Source organism: Pungitius pungitius, chromosome 9 (genome assembly GCF_949316345.1).
Source record: "Pungitius pungitius chromosome 9, fPunPun2.1, whole genome shotgun sequence".
NCBI classification, from domain to species: domain Eukaryota; kingdom Metazoa; phylum Chordata; class Actinopteri; order Perciformes; family Gasterosteidae; genus Pungitius; species Pungitius pungitius.
The window spans coordinates 18,700,688-18,727,221 of NC_084908.1; the positions used below are offsets into that span (position 1 = coordinate 18,700,688).

The window sequence follows — 26,534 nt, forward strand, 5'->3', positions numbered from 1 at the left end:
GAAGCGATTTTTTTCTTTTCTAGGCCGAGAGTTAAGTGAGAAAATTGATTCCATTTTTGTGTCAGTTCGGCCCAAAATTCAGAGCTACAGCTACAGTTGGTTAGCTTAGCTTTGCTTGGTTAGCTTAGCTTAGCGCAAAGACTGTAAACGAGCAAAAGGCTGGCCTGGCTTTCGTACACATTACTGTTTAACCTGCAATCTATTTTTGCCTTTTAGTCCATTGTTTTTTTTTTTTTTTATATTGCTAGTTCCTTTCCCACCAAAAGTTCAGTACCATCACAGGATGAAATGGAGCCAATCTGCATTACCAACTATTTATTTTTCTTCCAATTCTCAGCTGTAAAGCTGTCTAAACAAAACCTGTTGAATAGTTGAGCCTTAAAGGTGCTCGTAGGGGCCATCTGTTTGTTCTCGTTGTGGACCGAGCCAGGCTAGCCCTTTCCAGTCGTTATGCTAAGCTAAGCTAAGCTAGCCCGCTTCATATTTAACATGCAGACGTGAGCATGCTAACCCTGTCAAGAAATGCATATTTCCCCCCTCCCCCCCCCCCAAATGTCAAACCTCTCGCACCATTCATGAAGCGGAGGGTGCACTTATCACACACCAGCTATGTGAGATTAATGTAATTTGACTTTTAAAAACAACGTTTCCCTGCTATCTCCTCAAAGGAAACGCCTTTCTTTGGTCCCGTAATCGCGCCGCGTCTTCAGCGTTGATCTCAAACGGATCGGCCCGACTGGGTGTTTTGTGTTATCTATGCTGGTAGTTAATTGAATGTGTTCATCAAACAAAGAGCTCCTACTGTACGTCTTGCAGGAATGTCAAATACAATTTTTGTCCTGGGTTTTCGGCCCAGAAAGGGAAACATCGGGAAAACAACCTATTTGTCCTCACTTCAACCCATTATGCCTTCAATACGACATTTTAAAATTAGATATGTATTTGTTTATAAAAAAAAGTGTAATTTTAATTATCACCAAGCATGTTCTTTACAAGGAATGTTTTCCTGATGAGTTGAATTATCTATTTTTTGTTTTAATACTCATATGCGACCTGCTACGGCCCTCCGATGTATTTTATCTGATTTGTTAGAACGCCCAGGGACAGTTGAATGACGACATTTGTTGTTTCTTGTGATTATGCTTCGATGGACAGAACAAACAACTGCGTCTGTTGTGCTGTCAGTTTGTGTGAAACACAGTGCCTTTTATCATGTTATCTTTCGAAAAATATCTTTATTGAACCAATCCTTTGCTTTTATTGTCAATTGTTTTTTTTATTTTCAGTCGGACCCGTTGAACTATTAGCTGCACTCATGCTTGCTCACTTCTGTTCTGATAGATCCTCTGCTGTAAATATGTACATTATCATTTCATATATGTCTTCAGACCTGCACCATATGTCCATGGTGTTTCTGTTTTTCGAAGGTAAACGCCAAGATGTCACTGTGCTGGTTCCACTTGTACATTTCTTTTAAAAAAAGGTACTTCATAATAAAGATGTTAAATAAATCGGTCATCTCCTTTTCTTTGACACCATGTCACTTAATTTTCCTTACTTTTAATAATAACTTGCATGCCTTTTTTTTTAAACCGTAAGTAAAGACATTTTAAACACCATGGGTCGTTTGCATGGAGGATATTTAGACTTTTCTTTGTAGGAGAAGCACAGGTGGTACTAATAACTTTAATGATGACTTTGGTCTATTTCAAGTTTGCCGGTGAGCCAACAAGCACAGTACCAGGAAACTGAAGCAGCTAAATGGAATTCATTTTATTGTTTGCATCTGTTTTTTCGCCCGTTACATGTCATAAACGTCTTCAATTGAAAGGGGTCTATTTCTTTACTGCGCAGTTGAAGGAAGAATTATTTCCAACTTATAAATACTCATTGCTAAATTCTTCTTCACTACAATTCAAAGATTAAAGTTGAATGTTTTTTCTTTTCTACTACATTAGGTCCAACATAAGAATACTAAATAATTATGTGGTCTAAATATAACATGAAGATAACTAAACATATTTAAATTAATTGTAAGACAATTCTTTGGGATAAAACATAAGGTTAAGAAGATCTTACATGTATTTTGAAGTTTTAGTGCTTCAGGGCATTTTTAAATGACACACGAGCACATTCCTTCTATTGCACGTTTTGCATTAAAACGTTTAATTCTGTAAAATGACATTTCCACTACAAAATATAGTGTATAGTGTGTAATAAGTTATTAACGTTAATGTATGATATTTTTCCAACTGCTCATATTATTTAAACTATAATAATGCATCTTATTTCATTAAATCATTGTATTGTATGTGAAACTTTACCTCAATATTAGACAGAAGCAGAGACAGAACAACTTTGTTGCAAATTACTTGGTAATACAAGTCAAGATGCCATTTTAAATCAAATGTGTGAGTATAATGTGCCTGTTCAAAACCATAAAATAACTCGTAGAATGATTTTAACTGTACTTGGACTCCACCTTGTGGATTTCGTTTTTTTAATCTATAAAACTTCAACGTGAGTTCAAAGTTGAGACCTGACGTCACCACGTACGCGAAGACGCACGACGTAACGTAACGTCAGTTGGGAGGAAGCATTGTTTTGTAAACAAATACGCTTCAAACTGTTCAAATAAATTGACACCGTTGGCTTACTCGGACCTCACCCAGAGACATTCAGCACGCGAATAATCCTCTTCACTCTTTATTTTCTTAACCCGCGGTGAATCGTGTGAACCCGGAACAAGCTGCTAACTATCGAGCTAGCATGTTAGCTTAACGGGCGGCTTTAGCCCAGGCGGCGGTGTGCATGGTGGCACTATGGAGCCGCTGAGTATAGTTGTGGATGAGGTGGCTTTGGAGGGACTCGACGGGATAACTATTCACTCTCTTTGGATACGACTGGAGAGTAGAAAGCCTGCTTTCCCCCTCAAGCTCGACGACTGCACCAAAGAGTTCCTCTGGACGTCTCTCCTCAACAACACCGACCTGAAGTTCTATCAGCTGCCGAAGGAGAGAGAGGACGTGCGGCTGTTTGACAGGTGAGTTTATCCTTCCTATTTGAGGCACGAGGAATGTCGTTTCAGTAAAAACCGACCCCAAAACATGAACTAGTTCCGGATTTACCAACACAACGTACACACACTGTTAGAAAGCACCTCTTTCGGTGTCCCTGTATTCTATACATGCTGATGCATTTTGTGATTCCATGCACGTGTGTATGTATGTGTGTGTGTGTGTGTTTGTGTGTGTTTCTTCAGGTTCAAAAACATCGACCCAGAGACGGGCATCGAAAGGAGACCGTCGTATTCCGACACGCTAAAAGACGCCTACCCCGTCAGTATCACTCTAGAAAACAAGCATGGGATACAGGGCTCGTGTGCAGTCCTCAAAGAGCGGATCGACGTCACTCGGCACGTCCGATCCAAGTCCCTCGCCCCATCGCTCGACCTCCCGCAGGCTTTGGAAAGGTTTGTAGAGAAGTGTTCCAAACACTTGCTCCATCTGACCGTAGACAGCAACTGACAAAATCCATGTACATTTGTCTTATGACACCCTTCCCCTCCAACCCGTCCCTCCACAGATATGGCCGTAAGCTTGTCGTCGTGGCGTCCCAGATGCTGCGATTCAGAACCCTCATCGGAGTGGACAGCGACCCCGATCTGAAACTGAACGACTACTCCTTCTGCATGTTGGAGCGAGTGGGGCGAGCGCGCTGGCAAGGGGAGCTCCAGAGCGACCTACACGGGAGCTCCTTCAAGTACCAGACGCACCCGCACGCGCCGTCACCCGCTGCGCTCTGTTCCGCTCCACGTCACAACAGCCCGTTTTTTTTTGTTTTTTTACAGGATCGACGCCGGGAAGCTGCACTACATGCGGAAGGCGCTGGTCAAACACGGGCTCATCACCATGCAGCCCCACATCACGCGGACGCATTCGGGGCAGCAGCAACACTCCATTCTTCTGCTGCTCAAACGCTTCCATGTGAACAGGTGTGTTTGCGTGAGAGGGGCGATCGGGGGGGTGGGGGGGGGAGGAGCCTGCTTCCTCCCTCTTTCTATTTCTTTAATTTGAGTTGAGTGACGTCCCGGGTTCTGTATGAAACTTCTGTTTGTATCTTCCCCTCCCCGCTCTTCCAGGAGGACGAAGTACGACATGCTGATGGAGTACGTGTCCAACTTCCTCCTGCAGTCACCTGGTCACTTTGTCACCGTGCTGGTTCTCAAGGAACAGCTCTCTGTGAGTGTCCGTCGGTCTGCGTGTGCCGCCGCCACCCTGTTTGCGAAATACTTACTGTGTGCGTTTTCTTTTTACAGAGCATCAGTGAGCGTAGCTTCAGGCTTTTAGTTCGGTACATGCGAGCTGCCAAGTTGATCGAGCACTGCCAGTTCCCTCTGGAGGACTTGGACCCCGAAGCCGGGCCCTGCGTCAACAAATCGGGTAAATGTGCCGCTGAGTCGGCCTCATGAAACCAAGGCTGAAAAATGATTGGTTGATGAATAAATTACTTACTGCCCTTTACCTCATTGATTGATAAGTTACTATTTTACACTCAGGTGCCCCAGTAGCCATGAATGCAGGGACAGAAAAGCCAGTTCTTAAAGGAATATTTTATTTTAGAATTAAAGATCAGCGTGAAAGTTTCTTCTTTGATATGAAAATAGTAACTTAACATACAAATATAGTTTATATACATCTATGGGCCACCTTCCCTACAAGCTATTCAAGCCGCTAGTCAGTGGTTCTTTTCTCCCCACATGCCTCAGCGGTGCACTGCGTCCTTTCACTTTGCTCTCCAGGGAGGAAGGTGCTGGTGCGCTGTTTGAAGCAGGTGAAGCCGTACACACGGAAGGGCGTCGCTGACGACGAGGACGACGACGAGGACGAAGATTACAGCAACAGAGCGCTGCCTCCGGAGGGGCGCATCATGGAGATCGACGTCCTTACGCAGGCTTATCACATCGGTACGTTTGATTACTCTGGTTTCATTTTCACTTGGGGGGGTCGTTTTTATTTTGCATTCGTTTCCTTAGGTCAGACCTTGTAACGGTTTCCCTGAAAACACGCCGAAATTAAGGGAACCGATGCGTTCGAAGCAGGAGGTTAAATACGAAGACCTTCTTACAAGCGAGGTTTTAAAAGATTAGGCCATGAAGGGCCATGCATCTTGGAGTAGAACAACGATGAGGCTTCTGTCAGCACTTAGCCCTCAAGTCGATTTAAAAATAAAAGACCCGCTAATGTGCCAATGCTAATGCCTCTGCTTTTGTTGTTGTAACGTGGCAGTGTTGGCCTCCGGCTCAAAGGGAATAAAGCAGCGTGATCTCGGGCTGCGAATGAATGTCGGTAAGCTGGAATCTCGAATGCTTTGTCGAAGGCTGGAGAGGGACGCCCTCATTAAGGTGAGACCTGCACCCTTACCATGTCATTTACATTTTTAAAACAAAGTGTGTAAGAATAGGTGATGTGCAGTTTGAGACTTTGGATAAATATCTTGCATGAGAGGAAGTTAGCCTGGGAGCGCACATCTGAGTCTCCATTGTGGGATGGTTTTTTGGCTTCCCGCCCACGTGACCACCGGCACAAAGAAAATCCCCTTTTCTCACGCCGCCATGTTCATCAGATATTATCGAATCGATGGAACCGAGTTTGGCCGGCACAAGCACGTTCATCTGTTTGAGTGGAAAATGGTGTTTGTTTTCTTTTGTAACTTGTTTTTGTGGTGAATTGAATGCAACGGTCACATTTTAATCCTTGATAAGGCTGCTGATTCTAATCTGCTGCTTGCACTGAGCAACGCTGTTATAATACCTTTCACTTTCACATTGTGGAAGGGGAACACTGTGCTTTCCAGACACTTGGTGTTGCTAATGTTACACGTACTGCAAGCATTTTGTACCCATATGACACCAATTTTCATTATGTCTCTCAAAATTGACGATAAAAAGGAGTCAAATAAGACAAAGTGTTAATTCACATTGTGAATTGTGATGTCTCTTCCCCCCCCCCTGCAGGGATTCATGGTAGATGAGGGTCGACAACGGGCCACAAGGTTCATCAGCCACAGGTGTGTGTGTGTGAACAAGTGTAAAGTCCCTCATTCTGATATTAAAGTCGCATGAACTGAACGTCCGTTGTTCCCAGGTGTGTTGGAGTGAGTAACCAACTCCAAATGTTTGCTAAGGAGCAGGAACGGAAGAAGCTTCTTTACGCGTCGCCGCAGACATCGAACCCCCAGCCGCCCGCCCCGAAAACGCCAAAGAGCGCAAAGAAGAAGAAGAAGAAGAGGAAGAAGAATAAGAGGGCGGGCGGAGGGGGAGACGACGACGACGACGACACCACCGACGACGACACAAAGGAAGCGGATGTAGCGGGTGGCGCCTCCGACGCAGAGGGAGGCGCGAAGGGAGGCGCAGCGGGAGGGAAGTCGGCGTCCGGAAGAAAGAAGGCGGGAAGGAGAAGCGCAGTGAAACGTAGTCAACCGGAGAGCACGGGGTCTGAATGTGAGCAAACCTTTCTCCAACGGGGCAGATGGAGGGTGGGCGTCTAAAGCTCGTTTTTTCTGGTTATGTATCGGGATCGATCAGGAACACCTGGTTCCCAGCTGTAAACACGCCCCCCGCCCCCGCCCCCCCCCTGTCCCCCAGCGGGCCGAAAAACCCGCACGCCAACTGACCCGTGACCGTCAAAAGCATACTTCATCGCACTGCTTTGCTTTTTTTTTCTGTCTTCTCTCAGGTGAAACCAAACGAAAAGCCAGCGGCGAGGGCGCCGACGCCGCGACGCCCGACTCGGGGTCCGCTCCCCGAGCAGGTGAGCGTGAGCCGGACGCAGCAAACGCACTGTTTTGGTTTGGTTTTCTGTCTCGCTGTAAGCAAAAAGGGAAATTTTTTTTGTCTTTTTAAAAAACGATAACAGATCTTAAAATGGAAAATGTGCCTCCAAGTTACTGCAGTGTTTTTTTTTTTACGTGATGAACGTCTACTGAATGCGAGTTCACCTTCTTTAGCTCTTTAATCATATTCGATTCTCTTGGTTTTCTTTTTTCAAACAAGCTCTCTTTAAGGAGGATGAATCCAACTCTTCTCCATCCAACCCGTTGCGTGAGGGGCTGAACGCCGCCGATAATCCAGACAACACCAACATTGAGCTTGTTACAGATATCTGCAAGCCGCAGGTCAGTGGGATGCATTTCTTCCACTGTTTGTTGTTGTTGTTGTTGTTTTTTTAGATCAGTGGATGAGTGTTTGTTCCTCTTCCCTCAGGCTCGCGAAAAAACCCATCGGTATTCGGCGAGATCCCACGAGACGTACCGCCTGCTGAGGAGGAGGAACCTGATCATCGAGGCCATCCGCAGCTTCAAAATCATCGAGGGATTTTTCCTGTGGGTTTACCTTAAATGCACCATCATTGGGACCCACATTGGGGATCTTTTGGGGGGGGGTTGTATGAGGTACTTATTTGTATGGTGCCTGGTTTTTATTTTCAATGCAGTCGGGAGGCGCTGAAGAGAAAATGGACGAAGAAAACTGCTTCAGTTCTCATAAAAAGAACCTCGTTCAACCCCCATGACATTTGAACTGTCTCCGTTTAATTTCAAATCATTTTATTGCCCACTAAAATAAATTGTAAAGGCAACCTGATGTCTTCCTTTAGGCTTCAAAAGATAATCAATGAAGAGGAGAAGAACGATGGGCTCAACACAAAGTGCTGTAGGAAGACTGTTGTGCGTCTCGTAGACGGCTTGTCGAGAGAAGGCCTCCTGAAGGTCTACAAGACCACCGTCATCCAGGACGGGATCCACAAGAAGGTACGTGTCGCTTATTGAGAAGGACGATCACAATGAGGTTAATATAGAATATTACTGTGGAGATCAACAAATGAATGAAATCTCTGCGGGCTACGAACAATAAGACCAATGAACTAAAATGATCCATCTTAGTTATAATTATATGTCTTAAGACAATATGAGAGACAACTCTCACAGTTTTAGTGAATGAATGAATGGACTTTGACGACAAACCCAAATGCAGCAGGTACTGAATGAAAGTAACAAATGCAAAAAGTAGAAGAAGGCCACCTGATGTTCTTCTTCTGGCAGGTGGAGATGATCGTCCATCCGTCCATCCAGCCCAGCGATGACATGGTGACCGGAGTCATCGAACAGGTCCGCTTCAAAATCTCCAGCTCTTACACGGCCGTACGGTGAGCACAAGCCCCTGAAATACGTCGGGGGGGGAGGGGGGGGGGGGGGGCGTTTCACCGTTGTCTCCCCTTTTGACTTTGTCTTTTGACTGGTCCTTGTCCCTCAGGCGGAAAAACGAGGAAGAGGAGGCCCGTAAACAGAGCCTGGAGCCCGAGGGCGCCATGGGTGCCGAGTCTAAAAACCCACCCCGTGACAAGAGAAAAGCAGACGATTTCAGTCCCAAACCAGGTAGTACGAGACGGGCAAAATGTGTCTGTGTGTGTGGGGGGGGGGGGGGGCGCATGATTGGTTTAGACTGAATACATTGCATTGGAATCTGCAAGAAGCAAAGCAAATAACGACTTTGCATTCGTAAAATCACCGTCATTCTCCCCTCTGCAGTTCGGGGCTTGGGGAAGACGTTGGGCTTCCAGCCCAAGATGCATCGCCTGCACGTTGTCCACAGCTTCCTCTGCTACCTGATCTACGGCCACCCGGGCAGAAGCGACCCCACCGACGTCCAGCCCGCCGCCCGGACGCCGGCGGACGCCACGGCCTCCGACGGCGCCGGGCCGACGGAGGCAAGCGGGCGGGCGGACGCCACCGCGGGCAGCCTGGACGTGACGCTGTCGTCGGGCGATGAAGAGGAGGCGAAGGACAAAGCAACGTCCGCTTGCTCTCAGACCCACTTGAAAGGTGCGAGGGCGTCGCGTGTGGTCAAAGCTGCGGGTCTTCTGCGGTATAAATCACTTCCAACGGCAGTCGACATGCAAACTCGGGTTCATCATGTGGACTTCTCTCGGTGTTCTCCCCCCATTCAAACCCCTGGATGTTCTCCCCGGCTGTGACAGTGTACGCCGATGAAGACACCTGGAAGAGATTCATTCCTCCTGTCCGAGTCCACAAAGGGTTCAGCAGCGGCTGGGCGATGGTGGGCGACCTGCTCCTCTGCATGCCTCTCTCCGTCTTCATCCAGGTCATCCAGGTCAACTACAAGGTGAGGGACTGTAAGGATGTTCTTATGGATTTTTTTGGTTTGAAATAAAAACCAAAAAAAAATATTCCATTTACAATTTGAAATGTGCTTTTCTGACGCCTTTGTTGTGCGCACCGTTAAATTTATTTATTAAATAATACTTCTAATAATGAACGGAATGTTGCGGCTTGCAGCACATTAAGGACGAAACGTGCAGGAGATGAAATTCGCTGACTTGTGCCCCCACAGGTGGACGGACTGGAGGAATATATCAGCGACCCTGTGAAGCAGCACCATCTGGTCCGAGCGCTGCCCGCCAGAATGAAGAGACAGCTGCTTTACAAACGGTGACCCCCCCCCCATCCCCCCCTCCTTCCTCTCCACGCCCCTCTGGATCGTTGTTGAGTCTAAATGGAGCATTTGTGCGTTTTTTCTACTTCAGGAAATACATCTTCTCGTTCCACATGAACCTGCAGAAGTTGGTCTACATGGGCCTGCTGCAGTTTGGTCCTGTGGAGAAGTTCACGGACAAAGACCAGGTACGCTGCAACATCACCGGAGGGGGGGGGGGGGTTTACAAGTAAAAATCTAATTTCTAGGCGCTTAAATTGTGACGGCTGTGAATACGGGCAAAACGCATTATTTATTTTATTTATTTCATGTGCGTCAAACGAAGCGTCAGCGTAGCATCAAGAAAGATAATATTCTTTACTTGATCCGGATGGAGTAAACTGTCTTTCCATGTGTCTCAACATCTGCCCCAATCCAGGTGTTTGTGTACCTGAGGCGGCACGCCACCATCGTCGACACCACCAGCGCCGACCCTCACTACTGGATCGTCACCGAGTCGCCGGAGAAACCCTTCGAGAGGCGCCGGTACACCTTTAACACGGCCGAGGACGTGGAGAACTACTGGTTTGACCTGATGTGTGTCTGCCTCAACACGCCGCTGGGTACGAGCGCGCGCACACACACACACACACTGAAAGCAAAATGATAAAACAACCAAGATCTCGCTCTGTTTGCTCTTTCAGGGATAATCCGCAGTAAGAAAGATAATGAAACGGCACCTTCCTTTTTGTGCGAACGCCACGTGTTTGCGGGACTGTCAAACCTGCTGAAGTAAGTGCAGTCTGATGTACTCTGTGACAGCAGCTTATAACAAAGTGCTTTTACAGAAAAACTGTCATCAAAGCAATTAAAAACTAAAGTAAATTTAAATCAAATCAAATAATGGGAGTAATGTAAATCCAGGTCATCACCTGTGTGTAGCATTGATGTGTAATTGTAGCTTCTCACACACACACACACACACACACATTCAGGGGCTCCCGTGAGGCGACTGATGACTGGTCCACGCCGGGAGACGGGAAAGGAGCCGCAGGTCTGGACTCTGAATTCTTTGCTCACCTTAAACGCAACTGGCTGTGGACCAATCACCTTCTGATGATCAAAAAGGTTTGTGTTCGCTTCTCGGGGATATCGGACGTGGCTCAAATGTTGCGCCTGTTCATCTTTTTGTTGTTGTTGTTGTTGTTTTTTCAGGCCCCTAGCGGTAGTCAGTCGACGGAGAACAAAATCCGGCTGAAGAGCCTCTTGACCAGAAGCGCTTTCAGGATTGTGCTCAAAGCCGGTGAGCTGCCGCTTAGAAAGAAAAATGGATTCCTTTTTTAAAAAATCGCATTTTCTCTCAAAGAAACGCTGCTGTCACTCGCGGACGGAGGAGTTATTGTGCGTGCGTGTGTGTGTGCGACCGACAGGGGGAACAACTGCACCTCGCTACGTGACCGACAAGAGGCCAGTGACAGAGGTTGTGACGGTATGTCTTTGATGTTCTTTACATGTTGCACCAAGCAAATGCCCTTCATGAAGGTTCCAGTCTGTTTATTGAGCTGTGTGTGTGTGTGTTTTTTTTTTTAACCAGTTGGATGTCGAGCCGGCGACCAGAAACAAGCGGGTTGTCGGCGGGAAGAAGCAGAAGAGGAAGAGAAGCAAACAGCAGGTGGCCAAGGTGACCAAGGCGGCGCCGCGCAAGAAGAGAGGTAAAACGCCGGCGCCCCAACCAGCCCGCGTCCGTCCGACGGCGTGTGTGTGTGTGTGTGTGTGTTTATATTTATTTGTTTGTTTGTTTTGTTTTTTCCGAAAGAGCCGAAGAAACGCACCCCCGCTCACGACGAGGCGGACCACCGGGCCATAAAGAGGATGACCCGGCAGCGGGTCTACTGGTCCGTGCAGGAGGACTCGCTGATGATGCTCTGCCGGGTGGCCGCACACCTGCTCAACAGCAAGGTGCGCGCACGCCGCCACGCACAAAGAATAACTCTGAACGCTGAATAACTCCAGGCGCCGTTTCAAATGGATACCGTTTGAACCCCTCGTTCTAGCTGAAGAGGCCGTACGTCCCGTACTGTGTGGTGAGAGACCTCCTCCAAGCCGAGTACGAGATATCGATGGACAAGACGTCCGTCGCCGTCGGACGCCGCACCCGATACATCCTGAAAAACCCGCAGACTCTTCTGAACTACAGGTGGGTCCCAAAGGTACAAAAAAACAACAACAACAACATCAACAACACATAAACCTGCGGTTTGATTGACGGCTGTGTCCTTTCTTTAGGATCTGTCTGGCCGAGGCGTACCAGGACAAACCTCTGATGAAGCTGTTGGAGTCCAAGAAACCTGCAGATCCGGAGAATTCAGATGTGCGTTGTGTCTTTGATGCTCTCTGATATGGGGGTGGGGGGGAGGGTGAAGGGGGGGTGAGAGAGAGAGAGGGGGGGGGGTGGGGGTGGTGTCGTCTAAAAGCTGATGTTTCCGCCTCCTGTTGTTTCAGGATTGTGCTAAATCGTTCTCCGAGTATGCCAGACTGCTCCGGGAGAAGTTCAGAACTGTTCTGAGCACCACGGATCTGGTCATACCGGACACCAAGCGCCAGCTCTTCTCACGGTAAGGAGAGGAAGAGGAGGAGGAGGAGGAGGAGGAGTGCAGGATGTAACATCTGTGTGTGTGTGTGTGTGTGTGTTGCAGGTTCAAGGTTTCGGCGATAGAGAGCCTAAGGAAGGTGCCGAGGAAAGACACCATCAACTGGTGAGGCTTCGATGCGATTTTCTTTGACTCGACACATTTGAGATGTTGTTGTTGTTGTTGTTTTGGTTGATTGTTTGTCTGTTTGTGCCCACTGCAGCTCAGATGACATTCATGCCATCGTGTTAGAAAACCTGATCCAAAGCACTCTGGCCATGACCAACGCTCAGATGAAGTCGTCCCGGTCCTTTCAGGTGCGGCGGCCATTTTTGATTTAGCTCCTCATGTTCATTCAAGATGAGGTCGGCAAAACGGGATGATTTACTTAATTATATTTTTATTTTAATGCTCTGATCTTTGAATTTTTAGCACCAAAACTACAAAGTGCTTCATATATAAACACAGACTTCAGTGTTGAACACCATTTGAATAAAAATCTATAAGAGATTACACAGTTTTTAGAGCGACCCGACCTCCTTTCACCAGACACTGTGGTTCAGAATCCCCTCCTCTCCTCCTAGACCTTCCACATGTACAGCAGGTACAAACAGGAGCTGCTGTGCCAGATCTTCATCCAGTTCAGGAAGAAGGGCCTGGTCAACCGCCGCCGCGTCCATCACCTGTTCGGGCCCAAGAAGAACCGCGCGCTGCCCTTCTTGCCGATGTCCTACCAGCTGTCCCAATCCTACCACAGGTCCGTCTGCCCTTTGCCCTCAGGCCTTCCATACGTTTGGATATAATTATAACTAGAGGAATTGAATGAATCATTTCATAAAAAACAAAAGCCATGTTTTTTTTAACACTTGGTGCTTAGCAACAAGACTTCCTGTTTCTCCACAATAAGAGCTTCCACTCCCTGAATGGTAGTAAACTTAGTTCCTCTAGAACACCTTTTCTCTTTTGTTATTCCAGTTTTGGGGTTTCCAAGCTTCACAGTAGTTACTCCCTTTTTAGTCCCTGCTACATACTAAAGACACAAAATATTTCATAAAAGATTTTTTTGTTTTGGTATGTTGATTGTTTCAAATGTTGTTCTTTGAAAAACAGATTTCTTTTTTTTTCTTTCTAAATCTCCATTTATTTCCGTTTCTCCTCTTTATCTCCCATTAATTAAAAAATATATATATATTTTAACGTTATAAAAGTGCCCCCCCCCCCCCGCTTCCCGACAGGTGTTTCTCGTGGCGCTTTCCTCACTCGCTGGTCAACCACTCCCACCGCTTCCTGCGAGCTCTGATCGCCAACGGGGCGGGGGACGACCGGCCCGCCGTCGAGTTCCACCACGAGACTGCCGACCGCTCCCCGAGCCGCGAGGAGGCGACGGAGAACAAAAGACCCCGGAAGAAAGCCGGAGGAGGAGGAGGAGGAGGAGGAGGAGGAGCGCCGGGTGAACCAGCGCCGGCGGCCGAGGAGCCGATGGAGGCGAGCGGCGAGAAAACGGAGGCGGAGGGTCTCCCGGCCGCCAAGGCTGGAGCCAGCGGGGGGCGGGCGGACGAGGCCCCGCCCCCGGGGGAGGAGCCTCCGGACACGTCGGACCTGATGCTCTTCTCCGTGGACGCCGCGGTCGGCGGCTGCGCCGTGTCTCTCAGCCTGATGTCTCTGGGGCTGCTGAGCCTCCTCGTCTCCGTCCCCAGGCAGATGGTGGTGGTGGACAGCAACCTGTTGGACACCAGCCTCGTCAAGAGGTGAGCTCGCCGGATTCTGTGAATGAAATAACCTACAGCTGGAAGAGTCTTCTTCAAGGGATTTGATTTGGCGAGATGATGTGGAGGGAAACGTTGTGTTTTCCAGCGTCGGCGCTTTGGAGGAAGACGACGACGACGACGACGATGACGAGGAGGAGGACGAGGAGGATGACGCCGAAGAGTGCGACGTGAAGAAGAAGAAGAAGAAGTTAGGGGTGAAGTCGCAGGCGTCTCAAACCAAGTTCCTGATGATGCTCGGACACCGCTCCCCGGGCATAGGTGGAGTTTGGCTTTTTGACTTTTTCCTCATAAGAATGTCGGTACAGAAGGAAAAGCGCCAGGTTTCAGGTTCGTGACGTGGCGGCTTGGCTTTGTTTTCTAGTCAAACTACGTAACATCAACACCTCTGACAGCATCGTGGTGGAGTCGTGTATCGTGCGGATGAAACTGCGCGACACACCTGCCCACCACCTGTTCCCTCAAGAGAGTGAGTGTCACACACACACACACACACACACACACACACACACACACACACACAGACGCCGATATGATCTGCAGGGAATAATTCTTTGTCTTCCTTCCCCCGTTAGAAACACCACCGCTGGACTTGAGGAGAGGCGGCGTGCGCCCGGTGCCCTCCGTCCTCACAGCCTTCACTCGCTCCTCCTCCTCCTCCTCCCCGTCTCCCGGCGAGGTGGAGGAGTGCCACGCGCGCTTGGTCCAGCAGAAGGGCTACACCCCTCGGGACGTGGACGCCTTCGAGCAGCTCAGGAGCAGCCTGGAGGCAGCCGGTGAGAGCGGCCTGGACGTGGATGACCTCCACCGGGGGGGGCACCGGCACCTGGAGGAGCCGCGGTCCGGACGCACCCGCAGCCTGCAGCAGTACATGCAGGTGGACGCATGATGATTGCATGATGATTACATGGGTTACTGTAAAGTACAGCTTAGGAGCTGCTCCTCCCATACTCCTAACTGCACCCGCTTCCTGTTACTTCTAAATTATTTTGGTTTGAGATGTCAGTCTCCTCTCTGAACTGTTGGAGAGGAAGTTGCGGGGGTCAACGGTATCGGCCTCTTTTTGGCTAAGCTGTAACATAATGTGGCTCAGGTAAGGAGGCAGGAAGGTAGATGAACGCTTCCTTCTTTGCGTTTCCGGTCGCTTCTGGCGCCGAAAAAACACAAAAAGAAGGAAGCGGCAGCTGAAACGCCTTCAAACCATTGTGTCACCGTGGCTACGTCCGCAGTCTCTTCTCGCAAAGTACGTAATTGAAAATGTTCAAATTCAATGAGCTGACAGCAGTTGTCATACCACAAATGAGGCAGTTGCCCCTCCTTAGTTACTGTTGCTATGCGCGTCGCGGCTTTCTGCCCCCAGGAAAAGGTCTGAATCTCCTTCCTTTTGGATGTGACTGATCTCCGTTTTCCCCCTTTTTTTTTTTTTTTTGCTCGCAGGACTTGGAAGAAGAAGGCCAGGTGTCAAAGGTCGGGGGCCTGGGCGTCCGCTGGGTGCTCCTGCAGCACGCCGATCCCTGGCTGCTGACCGTCAACTCCAAGCACTGGTCCGACTCCAGCACCGGCACCGACAGACTCCCCTTTTTGCAGAAGGACCACAACATCCCCTTCCTGCGCAAGAGGTCCAGGCGGGAGGCGCGGAAGGAGGCCGGGGAGCCGCCCGCAAAGAAACCGCCTTTGGGCGGCGAGGGCGGAGCCGGGGGGGCGCCGGGCGACGCGGCAGCAGAGGCTCTGAGCAAGGAGGGTGCCGACAGAGCCCCGAACGTGGAGGCGGAGGGAGGGGAGCCGACGCGGCCCGCGGAGGACGGAGAGCACAAGGCGGCGGCGGCGGAAACGGAAGCCAAGCGGGAAGGAAGGAAGCTCCGTAGGGTCCGGTTGAGGAGTATCGGGGAGGAAGCGGCGGGCTCTCCGGACGCAGCCGACGACCCGTAAGTGAGCGGGTTACCCGATCGCAGGCAAGGACGTCCCTCCTCGCCCCCCTTGTCTCATCTCCTTTGCCGTCTGCCCCCCCCCCCACACACAGCGGCAACCGGAGCTTCATCAGCCGGCCGTGGCGCATGGTCGACGGCAACCTGAACCGGCAGGTGTGCAAGTTCATGCTGGAGGCCGTCATGTACCACGTCATGTCGTGTCCCGGAGTGACGCTGCAGACGCTGGTGGAGCACTACAAGGACAAGCTGCAGCCGATGGCGCTGCTGGACCTGCTGCAGGTAGGCGGGAAAATCAACCCCCCCCCCACGGAAATGAGCACGTTTTTGAAGGTTGAAAGGTCGTAATCTTCTCCCCCCCCCCACCCCCCGCAGGCGCTCACAGAGTTGGGCTGCGTGACGAGGTGCGTTCTGGCGAAGCCTCCGAAGGCCTCGCTGTTCGGCCGCTCCGTGGACCCAACCGGCGCCGAGGCGGCGGCGGCGGCGGCGGCGGAGGACCCGCGTCTGGTGTTCTACGAGCCCACCATCAGCTGCCTGCTGCGGCTCGGCAGGGCGATGCCCGAGGAACGCCACGGCCATCACACGTAGCCCAAGCCCTCCCCTAACGAAGTAGATCTGAGACCTCACTAATGTCATCGGGTGACACATTTTACTTTTATTTTTACGTTCTCTTTTTATTCCAAATAAATGAAGTCATTCTAAGACAAAATGTTCTGCGTTTTTTTTTTGTATACAAAATATCTTTTTCAAATGATTTAATGTGCAACATTCTCCACTTCTCACTATGCTCCATTGTTTAAATATTGCTGCACTACGCAGAGCGGATGTATTCTTTTGAGTCTTTGTTTCGAGTTATGTTCAAAGTACCCAAAAAAACAGTAACTTTACATACTATTTTGCACCAGAAGTCTGTGAATCACTTTAAGATCACACACTTTAGTCCTCGCATCGCAACAGGAGAGGAAGAAAAAAAAAAAAAATCCTTTGAAGTTGAAAATTATTTATTAATCGTCATAAATCCACTTTAACAATACAAAACTCTCATGTAAAACGTGGTCGTTTTCGTATCGGGAAGCTTGATCCAGCGGCTCAGATGCTTTTATAATCTCCGAAGCTCTCATGAAGCCATTGAAGGAATGACGTCTCTCACTCTCTATTCAGGCCGTCGTCCTGTTGCTGCTTTCTGAGAACAAAGTCAGAACCTATGAGGCCGTTTGTAGCTCAAGTCTCACCTTGTTTTTCTAAATGGCGAGAAACTCTCAGGAAACTGAGCGATAAACATCACCGGGAAGCTGAGGAATGTTTAAAGGCAACATAACTTCCTCTACATTTTGTGTGTGTGTGTGTGAGAGAGAGATAAAGAGTTTAACTCGTAGTACTTGAAGCACCTTGTTGTTTGTGTGTTATTTGAGGTTCGCATCAAGGTAATGAAGGAAACACTCGCATTGTGTTCCTTCTCCTTTGATGGAACCGGCTGTCTGGAGATCTTTGGGTGCACACAAGTGTCACTCTTTTCCATTTTGTGATACAATGTGTAGACTAACTTGCACACATACAATACACTGACAAAAACAGAAGCCGGATTTCGAATGGTCCAAAAAAAAAATCTGGAGGAATTGGGAACGAACCAAGAAATCCAACGCCGCTTTGGCCGCATCCCAATATTCATCTTTCCTCGGCAAGGTTCCTAACGGAGTGAAGCGACCCGCATGCAGAGTAAGCGGCTGCCTGCCTTCATTGTTTGACTCCATAAAACCAGGAAAAGCAGAGCGCACGCAGTCTTTTTTGAGTTTTCAGCTTTATGTTGCTTATTCTTTTTGGTCGGACAAATTAAATAACTTTGGATAATGTTTCCCCGTTTCATTTTTTTGGTTGTTTCCTCGCTGAGTTTCCTGCGCTGCTTCCATGTGTCCGGTTGTGGTAAGTGAGGATTAGCCTTTAATAACGAGATTTTTTATTTTTTATAAATATAATTCATTTTGTTTGTGGAACCTTGAAGGCACCTTCGCTTTCGAGACGAATCATAACATTGAAAAATATGACATTTAAGTTTTTTTTACGGAAATTCTTTTTGACTTATGACGTCTTTGGACAGTCATCATTTTGTATTTCACTTACGCTCTAAATTATTTTAATTTTTTTTTAATCAATTATATTTCCTGTGGCGCTATTCTGTGGGAGTGTTTTCTAGCTGGTGAACATTATTAAGACGTGTTTAGTCTGAAGTCACAGTGCTCTCTGCTCGCTGGTGGACTAACGGATGCATTTAAGTCTTAATCTGTCTTGTGATCATTTATTCTTTAGATCTCTGTATTCTTGAGAATTTAGATTATTCAAAACATTGCGTTGTTAATTTATGGATTTAATATAAACATATTAGATGAATGAAAACATGTGGGGTAAAACATAACTGCATTATCTAATGTTAGAATTAGAATTTAACACCACCTCCTTGTTTCTGTTTCAGATGAAAGCTGTACAAATAAACCAGTGTTCACTCCACCCAGTCTGGTGGTGAGGTTTGGTGACTCCACCTCAGCCAACTGCTCTGTGTGTGAAGACGCTTGTGTCAGAAACAAATATGATGTGGAAAGCCCCGTGGGACAGATAACAAAGATCGGATCCACGGTCGTATGGACAGTCGATGCACTGACTGAGTGGTCGCCATCTTCCTTGTGCTACTACAGCAATGATGCTGGTCAACAGTGTTGTACCTACCTGCCTGTTACTGTCTACAGTGAGTTAAAACCATCTAAATGAGCCATAAACCATCTCAGGGATTTAGATGTTTGTTTCTAAGTGTGCGTCTGTCTCCACAGAGCCTCCACACAAAGTGTCCGTCAGCGTTAACCACCGTGGGCCGATGATGGAGGGTCATCAGTACACTCTGCAGTGTACAGTAGAGGACGTGGCTCCTGTTAAGAACCTCTTTGTGACCTTCTACAGAGGACAGACAGCACTGGGTCAACCACAGTCCATCAACAGCACAGAGGAGAAACCAGTGACTCAGAACTTCCCGCTGGACATCAACCCGGGTAGAGAAGACGATGGAGCTGAGTTCTGGTGTGAAGCGAAGCTGGAACTGGGACCTGCAGGACCGAAGCTCCCTCCAGTGGAGACATCACAAAAAATCACTGCTACTGTGCACTGTGAGTCTGACCAGAGAACATCCACCTGAAAGGGAGTGTTTTTTGTCCGCTTTGTGTTGGAGTCGAAGAGTATGATGGCAGAAACTGCATTCTGTAATAACTAATAATTAAAAATCAACAGACAAGCCTCACCTGGAGGCATCATCACCTACAGAGCCAATCAAAGTCCAGGAAGGAGAACTTCTACGACTGAACTGCTCGGCTGTAGCGAACCCCCCCCCCCAGTACACCTGGACGCACGGGCCGAAGTCAATTGAAGTCTCTGAAGACGTTCTCACTATCAACTCCACCACTGTGTCGGATGGGGGGAAGTACACCTGTTCAGTGGTCAACAAGATGGGGAATGTCACCAGGGAGTTTGACGTGGAGGTTCAGCGTGAGTTCTAACTCCATCTCTCTTTTTTCAGGCAACCACATGGTAGTTGTCTGCCAGGAGGTCTGCAAATGTGGATGAACGTTGATGATAATTACACAAAAAAGGCTAAATGTTGTAGTATGTATAGTGTATATTTTGGTTTCCACTATGCAATGGAGGCCTAAATCCTCACAAAGAAAACATATTTTGTGTACCAAAAATAAATACACTAAGTACTACCCTTTTTAGGTCTTTGAAATTTAATCAATAAATATTTTTGAAAATTAAATATTTAAAAATTTCAATATTTAAAAATTAAGTATTTACAAAAATTAAATATTGAAATTTTTTTTAATATTTTTACAAATGAAATATTTTTTTAAAAATTAAATGTTTTAAAAAATCAAATGTTTAAAAAAATATATTTTTTTAAAATTAAATATTTTTTTAAACGTATTCAAAAATGTCAATATTTAAAAATTAAATATTTTAAAATTAAATATTAAAAAAAAAAAAATATTCTAAAATTAAAAAAGTTGTGTTATCACACGTTTTCATGTGTTTCCAATATCCTTTTTTTCTTGCTTTTTAATTCCCTAATGTTATGTGATAAAAAGTCTGTCCATGTATGTTTATAATTAAATCATTAACAATTTTCAACAAAAAAACAAAAGATAAATAGATAAATAAAGATTACATTTTTTTAAATACAGCATAATATTCATTTAGTGAAAAAAATTATTTGAGGTAATAACCTTTTATCTATTTGGGGTTTCAAGTATCAGGTTCATGATGCATGACAGTCTGTCCTTCCTTCAAAGATGTTTGTCATGTGTCCGTAGGTGTGGAGGTCACCACCACCACCACCCCATCTACCACCACCACATCTACCCCGACCACCACCCCCCGATCTACCCCGACCACCACCCCATCTATCCCCACCACCACCACCACCACCATGAGGCCAACAAGCGCACCGAGCTGCAGCGGCGGCGGCCCGATGCTTCGCAGGTTCTTCATGTGTTTCATGCTGTTATTCACCGCTCTGGTTTGAAGACGTTTGTGTAGAATAAAAAATGTAACATTTCTTCCCCTGAAGAGTAAAAAACTAAACGGATAACATGCTGTATGTTGTATTTGTGTCCCCACTGGGGACCTTAGTTTTAAGGGAGACCTGTCAAAATAATTCTTTAAAATCCTTTTCCGCGAAAGCATACATGGAACATACTTTATATATTTTGCGGATAGTCTATAACAAACAGTCATGCTTGTGAGTATAAGTATAAAATGTCTCCCAAACCAAAGGGATTTTCTATGGAAAGAGGTGAAAAAGCTGATCTGATTGTGATTATCTTTCTCCACCTGTTCTCCAGTCTCTATGCTAAGCTATGCTAGCTGTCCCTAAATAGGCTGCAGCACTTTATGTCAACTACTGTCCAGAAGGTGGTGACCCGTGAGGGACTGTGTGGTTTAATGTGGACGTCCAAGCTGAGCTCCAGCGTTGGTCATGAATGCCGATAAGATCAATCAATGACGAAAAAGCAAATCTCTCCAAAGGAAACTCAATATTTGACTTTTTCTGAACCTTTTTTGCCTCACTGTATGGAACGTTCACTCAGACATAAACATGCTCCGTCATCATCAGCATCATCGTCAGCATCATCAGCATCGTCCTCTTTGTCATCTTCAAATCCACATGAAAACGTTCACTTTGAGATTACTGCTTACTTGTTAACGTTTGAGTAAACTGATGTTCAAGGGAACGTTTCTACTGCTCTGACTGTTTTGAATGTTCAAAATAACCGACGCCTTTACATGGAATTCTGATGTTTGACCACTCCATGATGGAAGTCCACTATAATCTATGAAGTCATGCTGTCTGTTTTTGAATGATCCTCCTGAATTCATTCATTATTATTTGGAAAATAAAAGCCATGTGAAGATGTACATTGCCTGTAAAACACTGTCTGGGAGGGAATTTTTCAGTTGGAATGCCGAGAAAACAAGAAGCTGATAATGAAGCTGTGAGACCATAAAAAATACATTTATATAAATATATGTATATTCCCTTTAAATTAAATGTTTAATACATTTTAATATTGTTTTTAATGCCACCCCTATGACTAAAGAGCACAACGTCATGGATTTCAGTTTAAAGCAGGACTTTAAATTTAACCCTAAAGTCAACTTCCTCTTACAGTGCATCAGTTGACCTGCAATAGGTCGCAGGGAATGTGTCACTTCTGCTTACTTTGCAGAACTGGAAACATTTCACAATTGAGGGGAAAAGCCAGGGGCAGACGTGAAGTCATCATTTGTAGACTAAGACCCTCCATGAACACTGTTTTGCCTTCATGCCCAAGTCAAAGGTCAATGAAATTTAAAAAAAAAAAGTTGTATATTTACAATGTATTATGTATTCCCGTTTCAGCCGCTCTCTGTTTGTCTCAAGTGTCAAACTGCAAAAAAGTCCATTTCGTTCTCATTGTAATGGTCCTAATCAATAGAACCGCACCGGACCGATATGATCATCTATTACATCCTATCAGGAAACGACAACGCGACCTCGTACAATCACGACAGCCGGGTGGGATCAACTTTTGGACGACGTTGTACAGATGTCCCTTCATGCCCCCCTCATTAGGAGAATGTGTGTGTGTGTGGGGGGGGCTCAGAATCTGCCGGGTTTGTTCTTGTCGCAATTAGTTTGGCGTCGTTCCGCACTTTTTGGGCCAATGGCCTCGCGGCTCCGTGAGCCACAAAGGGGGGGTTATCAGAACTCCCCCGATGGCTTCCACCTTCCTGCTGCTCCGTTCCTGGCACCAAGTGCCTTCCAAATAGCTGACCTCCCCTCCCTCCCTCTCCCCCTGCCCCACCCGACATGGGATCCTGCCTTCTCCTTGTTACAAGCATGTGGTGGGAGGATTAAAAAAAAGAGAAACGCTTAGAAATATGTGGATGCTGAGTGTGTGTGTGTGTGTGGGTGTGGGGGGGGGGGGGGGGGGGAAGAGAGGCTAAAGGTCACCGTGATTCTGTGGCCGTGAGCTCGAGGGGACCTGCTTTCAGGAAGAGATAAGGGGGAGAATGCTTTCCCACGGCTCCTTCAAACGAGACCAAAAGCGAAAGCCGCGTTGCTCCGTTGCTCAGACAACAGCTTCCGTTTCCACTTGGGGCTTTCGGTCCAGTTGGGGGGGGGGGGGGGGGGGGGGGAGGGCCGGCTGCCGTCAGAGCGACTCACGTAGTGCTCAAATCATTCTGCGACGGCAACATCGGAATTTCCCTTCCTGAAGGCTGACTGGTTTCATCTCACTTCTGCTCTGTCACTCCTTCTGGCTCCTCTGCGTTCCTCCCTTTGACGGCTTCCACTTTACGCCTCGGTCTCTTTGTCTCTGCACTCTGGACTCAGCAGCTGTTGGTTGCTGTCTTTTAATTTATTTGTCTAAAAAAGATCTACTGGGAACGATGCCTTCCCGTTCACTCGTGGTTTTGATGCTTTCTATGACGGGTTTTCTGCGGGACGGGCGTGTCTCCTGCTGCGGTGAGAGTTGCGTTTGTGTGTCGTTTGTCGGGTGGAAAAGTAACGGAAAGGGAAAGTAGTTCGTGTAAAGCGGCACTCGTGGCTTTTTTAAAAATCACATTGTGATGTTTTTCAAAAATAATCACCTATTAAATATTATTGGTTGAAAATTGGTTGAAATGAAATATTATATATAAAGTTTAGCACTTCACGCTACCAGTCCCAGCTGTGGAGACATTGGTACAGCTGTTTGTTCATGCAGCCTTTATGAAGTCTATGTACTCAGCTTGTGACCCTGTTTGTATTTTATTATGTATTTACTGTTGTTTTTATTTTGCACTATCTGGACCGTGAGTCTGTAATAAAGAGTTGATTGATATGTGAATATATGTAGCCAAGTCCCGGGCGTCGACTGAGAGGGGCGTGTCATCGTGAGTGACAGTTTAACAAATAAGTCTGAGGACAAATTCGCACATCCGGGTTCAGTGTTAAAACACAAGCGACACCTCTCTGTGACCGCAGTGATGTAGACAACCAGCTACAACCCCAATGTGCATCATTTTATCATCACGGACTGGTCGGACAAGTTTTGAACCTGAAAAAAAATGTTTGGCCCTAAAAAGAAAAAGTTTTTAATCTGAAAATATAAAATCTGCAACCGAAAAATATAACACCACCTCCTTGTTTCTGTTTCAGATGAAAGCTGTACAAATAAACCAGTGTTCACTCCACCCAGTCTGGTGGTGAGGTTTGGTGACCCCACCTCAGCCAACTGCTCTGTGTGTGAAGACGCTTGTGTCAGAAACAAATATGATGTGGAAAGCCCCGTGGGACAGATAACAAAGATCGGATCCACGATCGTATGGACAGTCGATGCACTGACTGAGTGGTCGCCATCTTCCTTGTGCTACTACAGCAATGATGCTGGTCAACAGTGTTGTACCTACCTGCCTGTTACTGTCTACAGTGAGTTAAAACCATCTAAATGAGCCATAAACCATCTCAGGGATTTAGATGTTTGTTTCTAAGTGTGTGTCTGTCCCCACAGAGCCTCCACAAAAAGTGTCCATCAGCGTTAACCACCGTGGGCCGATGATGGAGGGTCACCAGTACACTCTGCAGTGTACAGTAGAGGACGTGGCTCCTGTTAAGAACCTCTCTGTGACCTTCTACAGAGGACAGACAGCACTGGGTCAACCACAGTCCATCAACAGCACAGAGGAGAAACCAGTGACTCAGAACTTCACTCTGCACATCAACCCGGGTAGAGAAGCCGATGGAGCTGAGTTCTGGTGTGAAGCGAAGCTGGAACTGGGACCTGAAGGACCGAAGCTCCCTCCAGTGGAAAAATCACAAAAGATCACTGCTACTGTGCACTGTAAGTCTGACCAGAGAACATGGACACACCTCAGCGTGGTCATTGTGCTGGTCTGCATATCTTTAATAGCAGCAAAAGGTCACATGACTACCTGTGTGTGGAAAAACCACAGGTAACTCTCATCAGACTCCACAGTCCTCCTCATCTCTGCAGACCTTCATGGTGTCAAAGCTCTAATTAAATTATTATTCAGCCACAACACTTCTTGAAGAAAAGGAAGCTTTATTGTCTTCATGAATACCGTTGCTTTGTTTTGGAGTAGAAGAGTAGAACGTCAGAACCTGACAGCATGTATCATCAAGTATGTTTCACCCTCAATCAACAGATAAGCCTCACCTGGAGGGATCATCACCTCCAGATCCCATCAGAATCCAGGAAGGAGAACTTCTACGACTGAACTGCCCGGCTGTAGCGAACCCCCCCCCCCTGTACACCTGGACGCACGAGCTAAAGTTAATAGAAGTCTCTGAAGACGTTCTCACTATCAACTCCACCACTGTGTCGGATGGGGGGAAGTACACCTGTTCAGTGGTCAACAAGATGGGGAATGTCATCAGGGAGTTTGACGTGGAGGTTCAGGGTGAGTTTTATCATCCAGGCTTCAGGTGGAGGTTCATTTGGGACTGTTTGAGTATTTGGTTTTGTTCTGACGTTGAATGTTCTCTGTTCCCTTTTTTTTCTTCTTCAACCCAACTCTCTGCAGCAAGCTACATATTGACCATCATTGTCGTTGTTGCTGCGGCTGTCCTTCTGATCGCCATCTTGGGCCTGGTCACATACTTCTATTGCTACAAACCGGGTCGGGTGGGACGGTACAACCTGAAGGACGTCTTCTTCCGCTCGCACTCGGCTGTTCCCACTGCGGAATGAGTCACGTGACAATGTGAATGGACCTTTGCTTTGACCGTTTCATGACCATCCATTAACCTCCTGATGGTGCCCACTGACTCTAATGGTGCGTTTCCACCGAGCGGTACGGTGCGGTACGGGTCGGGTCGGTACCCTTTTATTTGTGTCTCCACTGAGAAAAGTACCAAAGATCTGCACCGTACCGTACCACTTTTTGGGTACCCTTCCGTTGGGGTACCTGGCACAGTTGTTTGGTACTAAAGGGTGGAGCTAGACTCACTGCAGAGCGTTGATTGGTTGAAAGAGTGTCGTCATTTGCGCGTGCCGCAAGGGGAAAGACAACACACGAAGGAACACCGTCGCAACAATGTCGCCGCGCAGCATTTACTTTAACAGCCACATATCGAAACGCAAGAACAGGATCGGCTGTATGTCCATTGTTGTTTGCGGTTAGCTTTCAGTTTTCGCGCGATCAAAGTTTTGACGTCAATCTACTTTCCGTCCAATACCACGCCTATCAAGTAAGGGTACTGTTGGCGGTGGAAACGCTCGCCAAATCATGGTTAACAGACCCGTACCGTACCGTACTGCTCGGTGGAAACGCGCCATAATATGTCAGAGAATTTATTGGATCTCAAAAGTACCGAAAGAAAGAAAGAAAGAAAGAAAGCAAGCAAAGAAAAACAGATGAAACTCTTTTGAACAATCAAATGAAATAGTATTCGGTGCTTATTTGGCCCCTCATTGTCGTCACATCTTGTGTAGCTTGGCGATCATGTGGTTGCCTCTCTTCATTGTGCTTTAGTTGCAAGCTCTGTGACTCTATTGAGAGGTGTGACTACATCTCTAATAACCATTCCGGTTATGTATTTGGTATGAATGGGTTTGTGTGCTTTAGTGATGACTGTGACACTGAAAACGAGGAATTCATACAAGCGAAAGCTTTATGATGATGAACTGCACACTTGAACTGAAATTATGATGAATAAGCTTTGATCTTGTTTTTGTTACAAACGCGAATAAACAATGACAGTACAACAAGATGCCAGTCTCTTGTATTGTTGTTTTATTGCATTTTAAAGTTGTTGCTAACTTGCCTCGGTGTAAGAGACGCTGATGGAAGTGGGGGGATGCTTTTTTGTAGATTTCCTGTTTATGAGATCCTTCACGGTGAGCTGAGCTTCCTCAGAACTCGGATGCTTCTTCATCTCTGGGGTTTTAACGGGAAACTCTGTGCAGAGATCATGTTCAGAGGGAAGCGAGTAGACGCGTCCCAGAAAGGGAGTATTCAGTCCTGCAGTCACACGGACCTGTTTCAAAGCTGTCTAGCAACAGCAATGAAAGGGCCCTTAACACAGAGTGCGCTCGGATTATATAGTCTTTAAGAGCATTTTTGATTGGTTCACTGTGATGGAGGCGGCTCCTTGTTCATGACCTCCGGAGAGCCCCATTGGAGCACAGTGGTTCACGAG

At 47.1% G+C, this 26,534-nt stretch overlaps 3 protein-coding genes across 3 annotated transcripts; all 3 read left to right on the plus strand.

The window, feature by feature from the left end:
* Window positions 1-2,542: 2,542 nt before the first annotated feature.
* On the plus strand, window positions 2,543-16,523 carry LOC119217855 (general transcription factor 3C polypeptide 1). The gene is made up of 40 exons (XM_037471841.2): window positions 2,543-3,043; window positions 3,263-3,472; window positions 3,586-3,762; window positions 3,851-3,994; window positions 4,142-4,241; window positions 4,319-4,442; window positions 4,802-4,966; window positions 5,289-5,404; window positions 6,017-6,069; window positions 6,147-6,505; window positions 6,741-6,815; window positions 7,058-7,179; window positions 7,268-7,386; window positions 7,659-7,812; window positions 8,104-8,207; window positions 8,315-8,436; window positions 8,590-8,883; window positions 9,039-9,184; window positions 9,413-9,510; window positions 9,606-9,702; window positions 9,933-10,116; window positions 10,198-10,285; window positions 10,489-10,621; window positions 10,709-10,796; window positions 10,924-10,982; window positions 11,088-11,205; window positions 11,310-11,452; window positions 11,548-11,690; window positions 11,780-11,864; window positions 11,996-12,108; window positions 12,190-12,249; window positions 12,347-12,440; window positions 12,708-12,880; window positions 13,359-13,871; window positions 13,978-14,150; window positions 14,254-14,358; window positions 14,465-14,766; window positions 15,327-15,814; window positions 15,910-16,096; window positions 16,190-16,523. Exons 1-40 carry the CDS (start codon window positions 2,823-2,825, stop codon window positions 16,400-16,402), a joined length of 6,462 nt encoding a protein of 2,153 aa, XP_037327738.2. The 5' UTR covers window positions 2,543-2,822; the 3' UTR covers window positions 16,403-16,523.
* A 698-nt stretch (window positions 16,524-17,221) lies between these two features.
* Window positions 17,222-21,265, plus strand: LOC119217994 (vascular cell adhesion protein 1-like). The gene is made up of 5 exons (XM_062564544.1): window positions 17,222-17,734; window positions 18,282-18,551; window positions 18,634-18,963; window positions 19,085-19,339; window positions 20,161-21,265. The coding sequence occupies exons 1-5, from the start codon at window positions 17,662-17,664 to the stop codon at window positions 20,370-20,372; spliced, it is 1,140 nt and encodes a 379-aa protein (XP_062420528.1). The 5' UTR covers window positions 17,222-17,661; the 3' UTR covers window positions 20,373-21,265.
* Window positions 21,266-22,556: 1,291 nt separating this feature from the next.
* Window positions 22,557-26,105, plus strand: LOC134102874 (vascular cell adhesion protein 1-like). Its single transcript, XM_037472102.2, has 5 exons — window positions 22,557-22,856; window positions 23,532-23,801; window positions 23,884-24,213; window positions 24,539-24,793; window positions 24,917-26,105. The coding sequence occupies exons 1-5, from the start codon at window positions 22,781-22,783 to the stop codon at window positions 25,081-25,083; spliced, it is 1,098 nt and encodes a 365-aa protein (XP_037327999.2). The 5' UTR covers window positions 22,557-22,780; the 3' UTR covers window positions 25,084-26,105.
* Window positions 26,106-26,534: the final 429 nt, after the last annotated feature.

Excerpts from the sequence above, each read along its gene's own strand:
- LOC119217994 (XM_062564544.1), top strand. The coding sequence starts at position 17,662 with ATGTTTCCCCGTTTCATTTTTTTGGTTGTTTCCTCGCTGAGTTTCCTG. Across the intron at positions 18,552-18,633 it reads CCTGCCTGTTACTGTCTACA|AGCCTCCACACAAAGTGTCC; the intron begins GTGAGTTAAAAC and ends CTGTCTCCACAG. Across the intron at positions 19,340-20,160 it reads GTTTGACGTGGAGGTTCAGC|GTGTGGAGGTCACCACCACC; the intron begins GTGAGTTCTAAC and ends ATGTGTCCGTAG.
- LOC134102874 (XM_037472102.2), top strand. The coding sequence starts at position 22,781 with ATGCCTTCCCGTTCACTCGTGGTTTTGATGCTTTCTATGACGGGTTTT. Across the intron at positions 23,802-23,883 it reads CCTGCCTGTTACTGTCTACA|AGCCTCCACAAAAAGTGTCC; the intron begins GTGAGTTAAAAC and ends CTGTCCCCACAG. Across the intron at positions 24,794-24,916 it reads GTTTGACGTGGAGGTTCAGG|CAAGCTACATATTGACCATC; the intron begins GTGAGTTTTATC and ends AACTCTCTGCAG.
- LOC119217855 (XM_037471841.2), top strand. The coding sequence starts at position 2,823 with ATGGAGCCGCTGAGTATAGTTGTGGATGAGGTGGCTTTGGAGGGACTC. Across the intron at positions 6,070-6,146 it reads ACAAGGTTCATCAGCCACAG|GTGTGTTGGAGTGAGTAACC; the intron begins GTGTGTGTGTGT and ends CGTTGTTCCCAG. Across the intron at positions 8,437-8,589 it reads CGATTTCAGTCCCAAACCAG|TTCGGGGCTTGGGGAAGACG; the intron begins GTAGTACGAGAC and ends TCCCCTCTGCAG.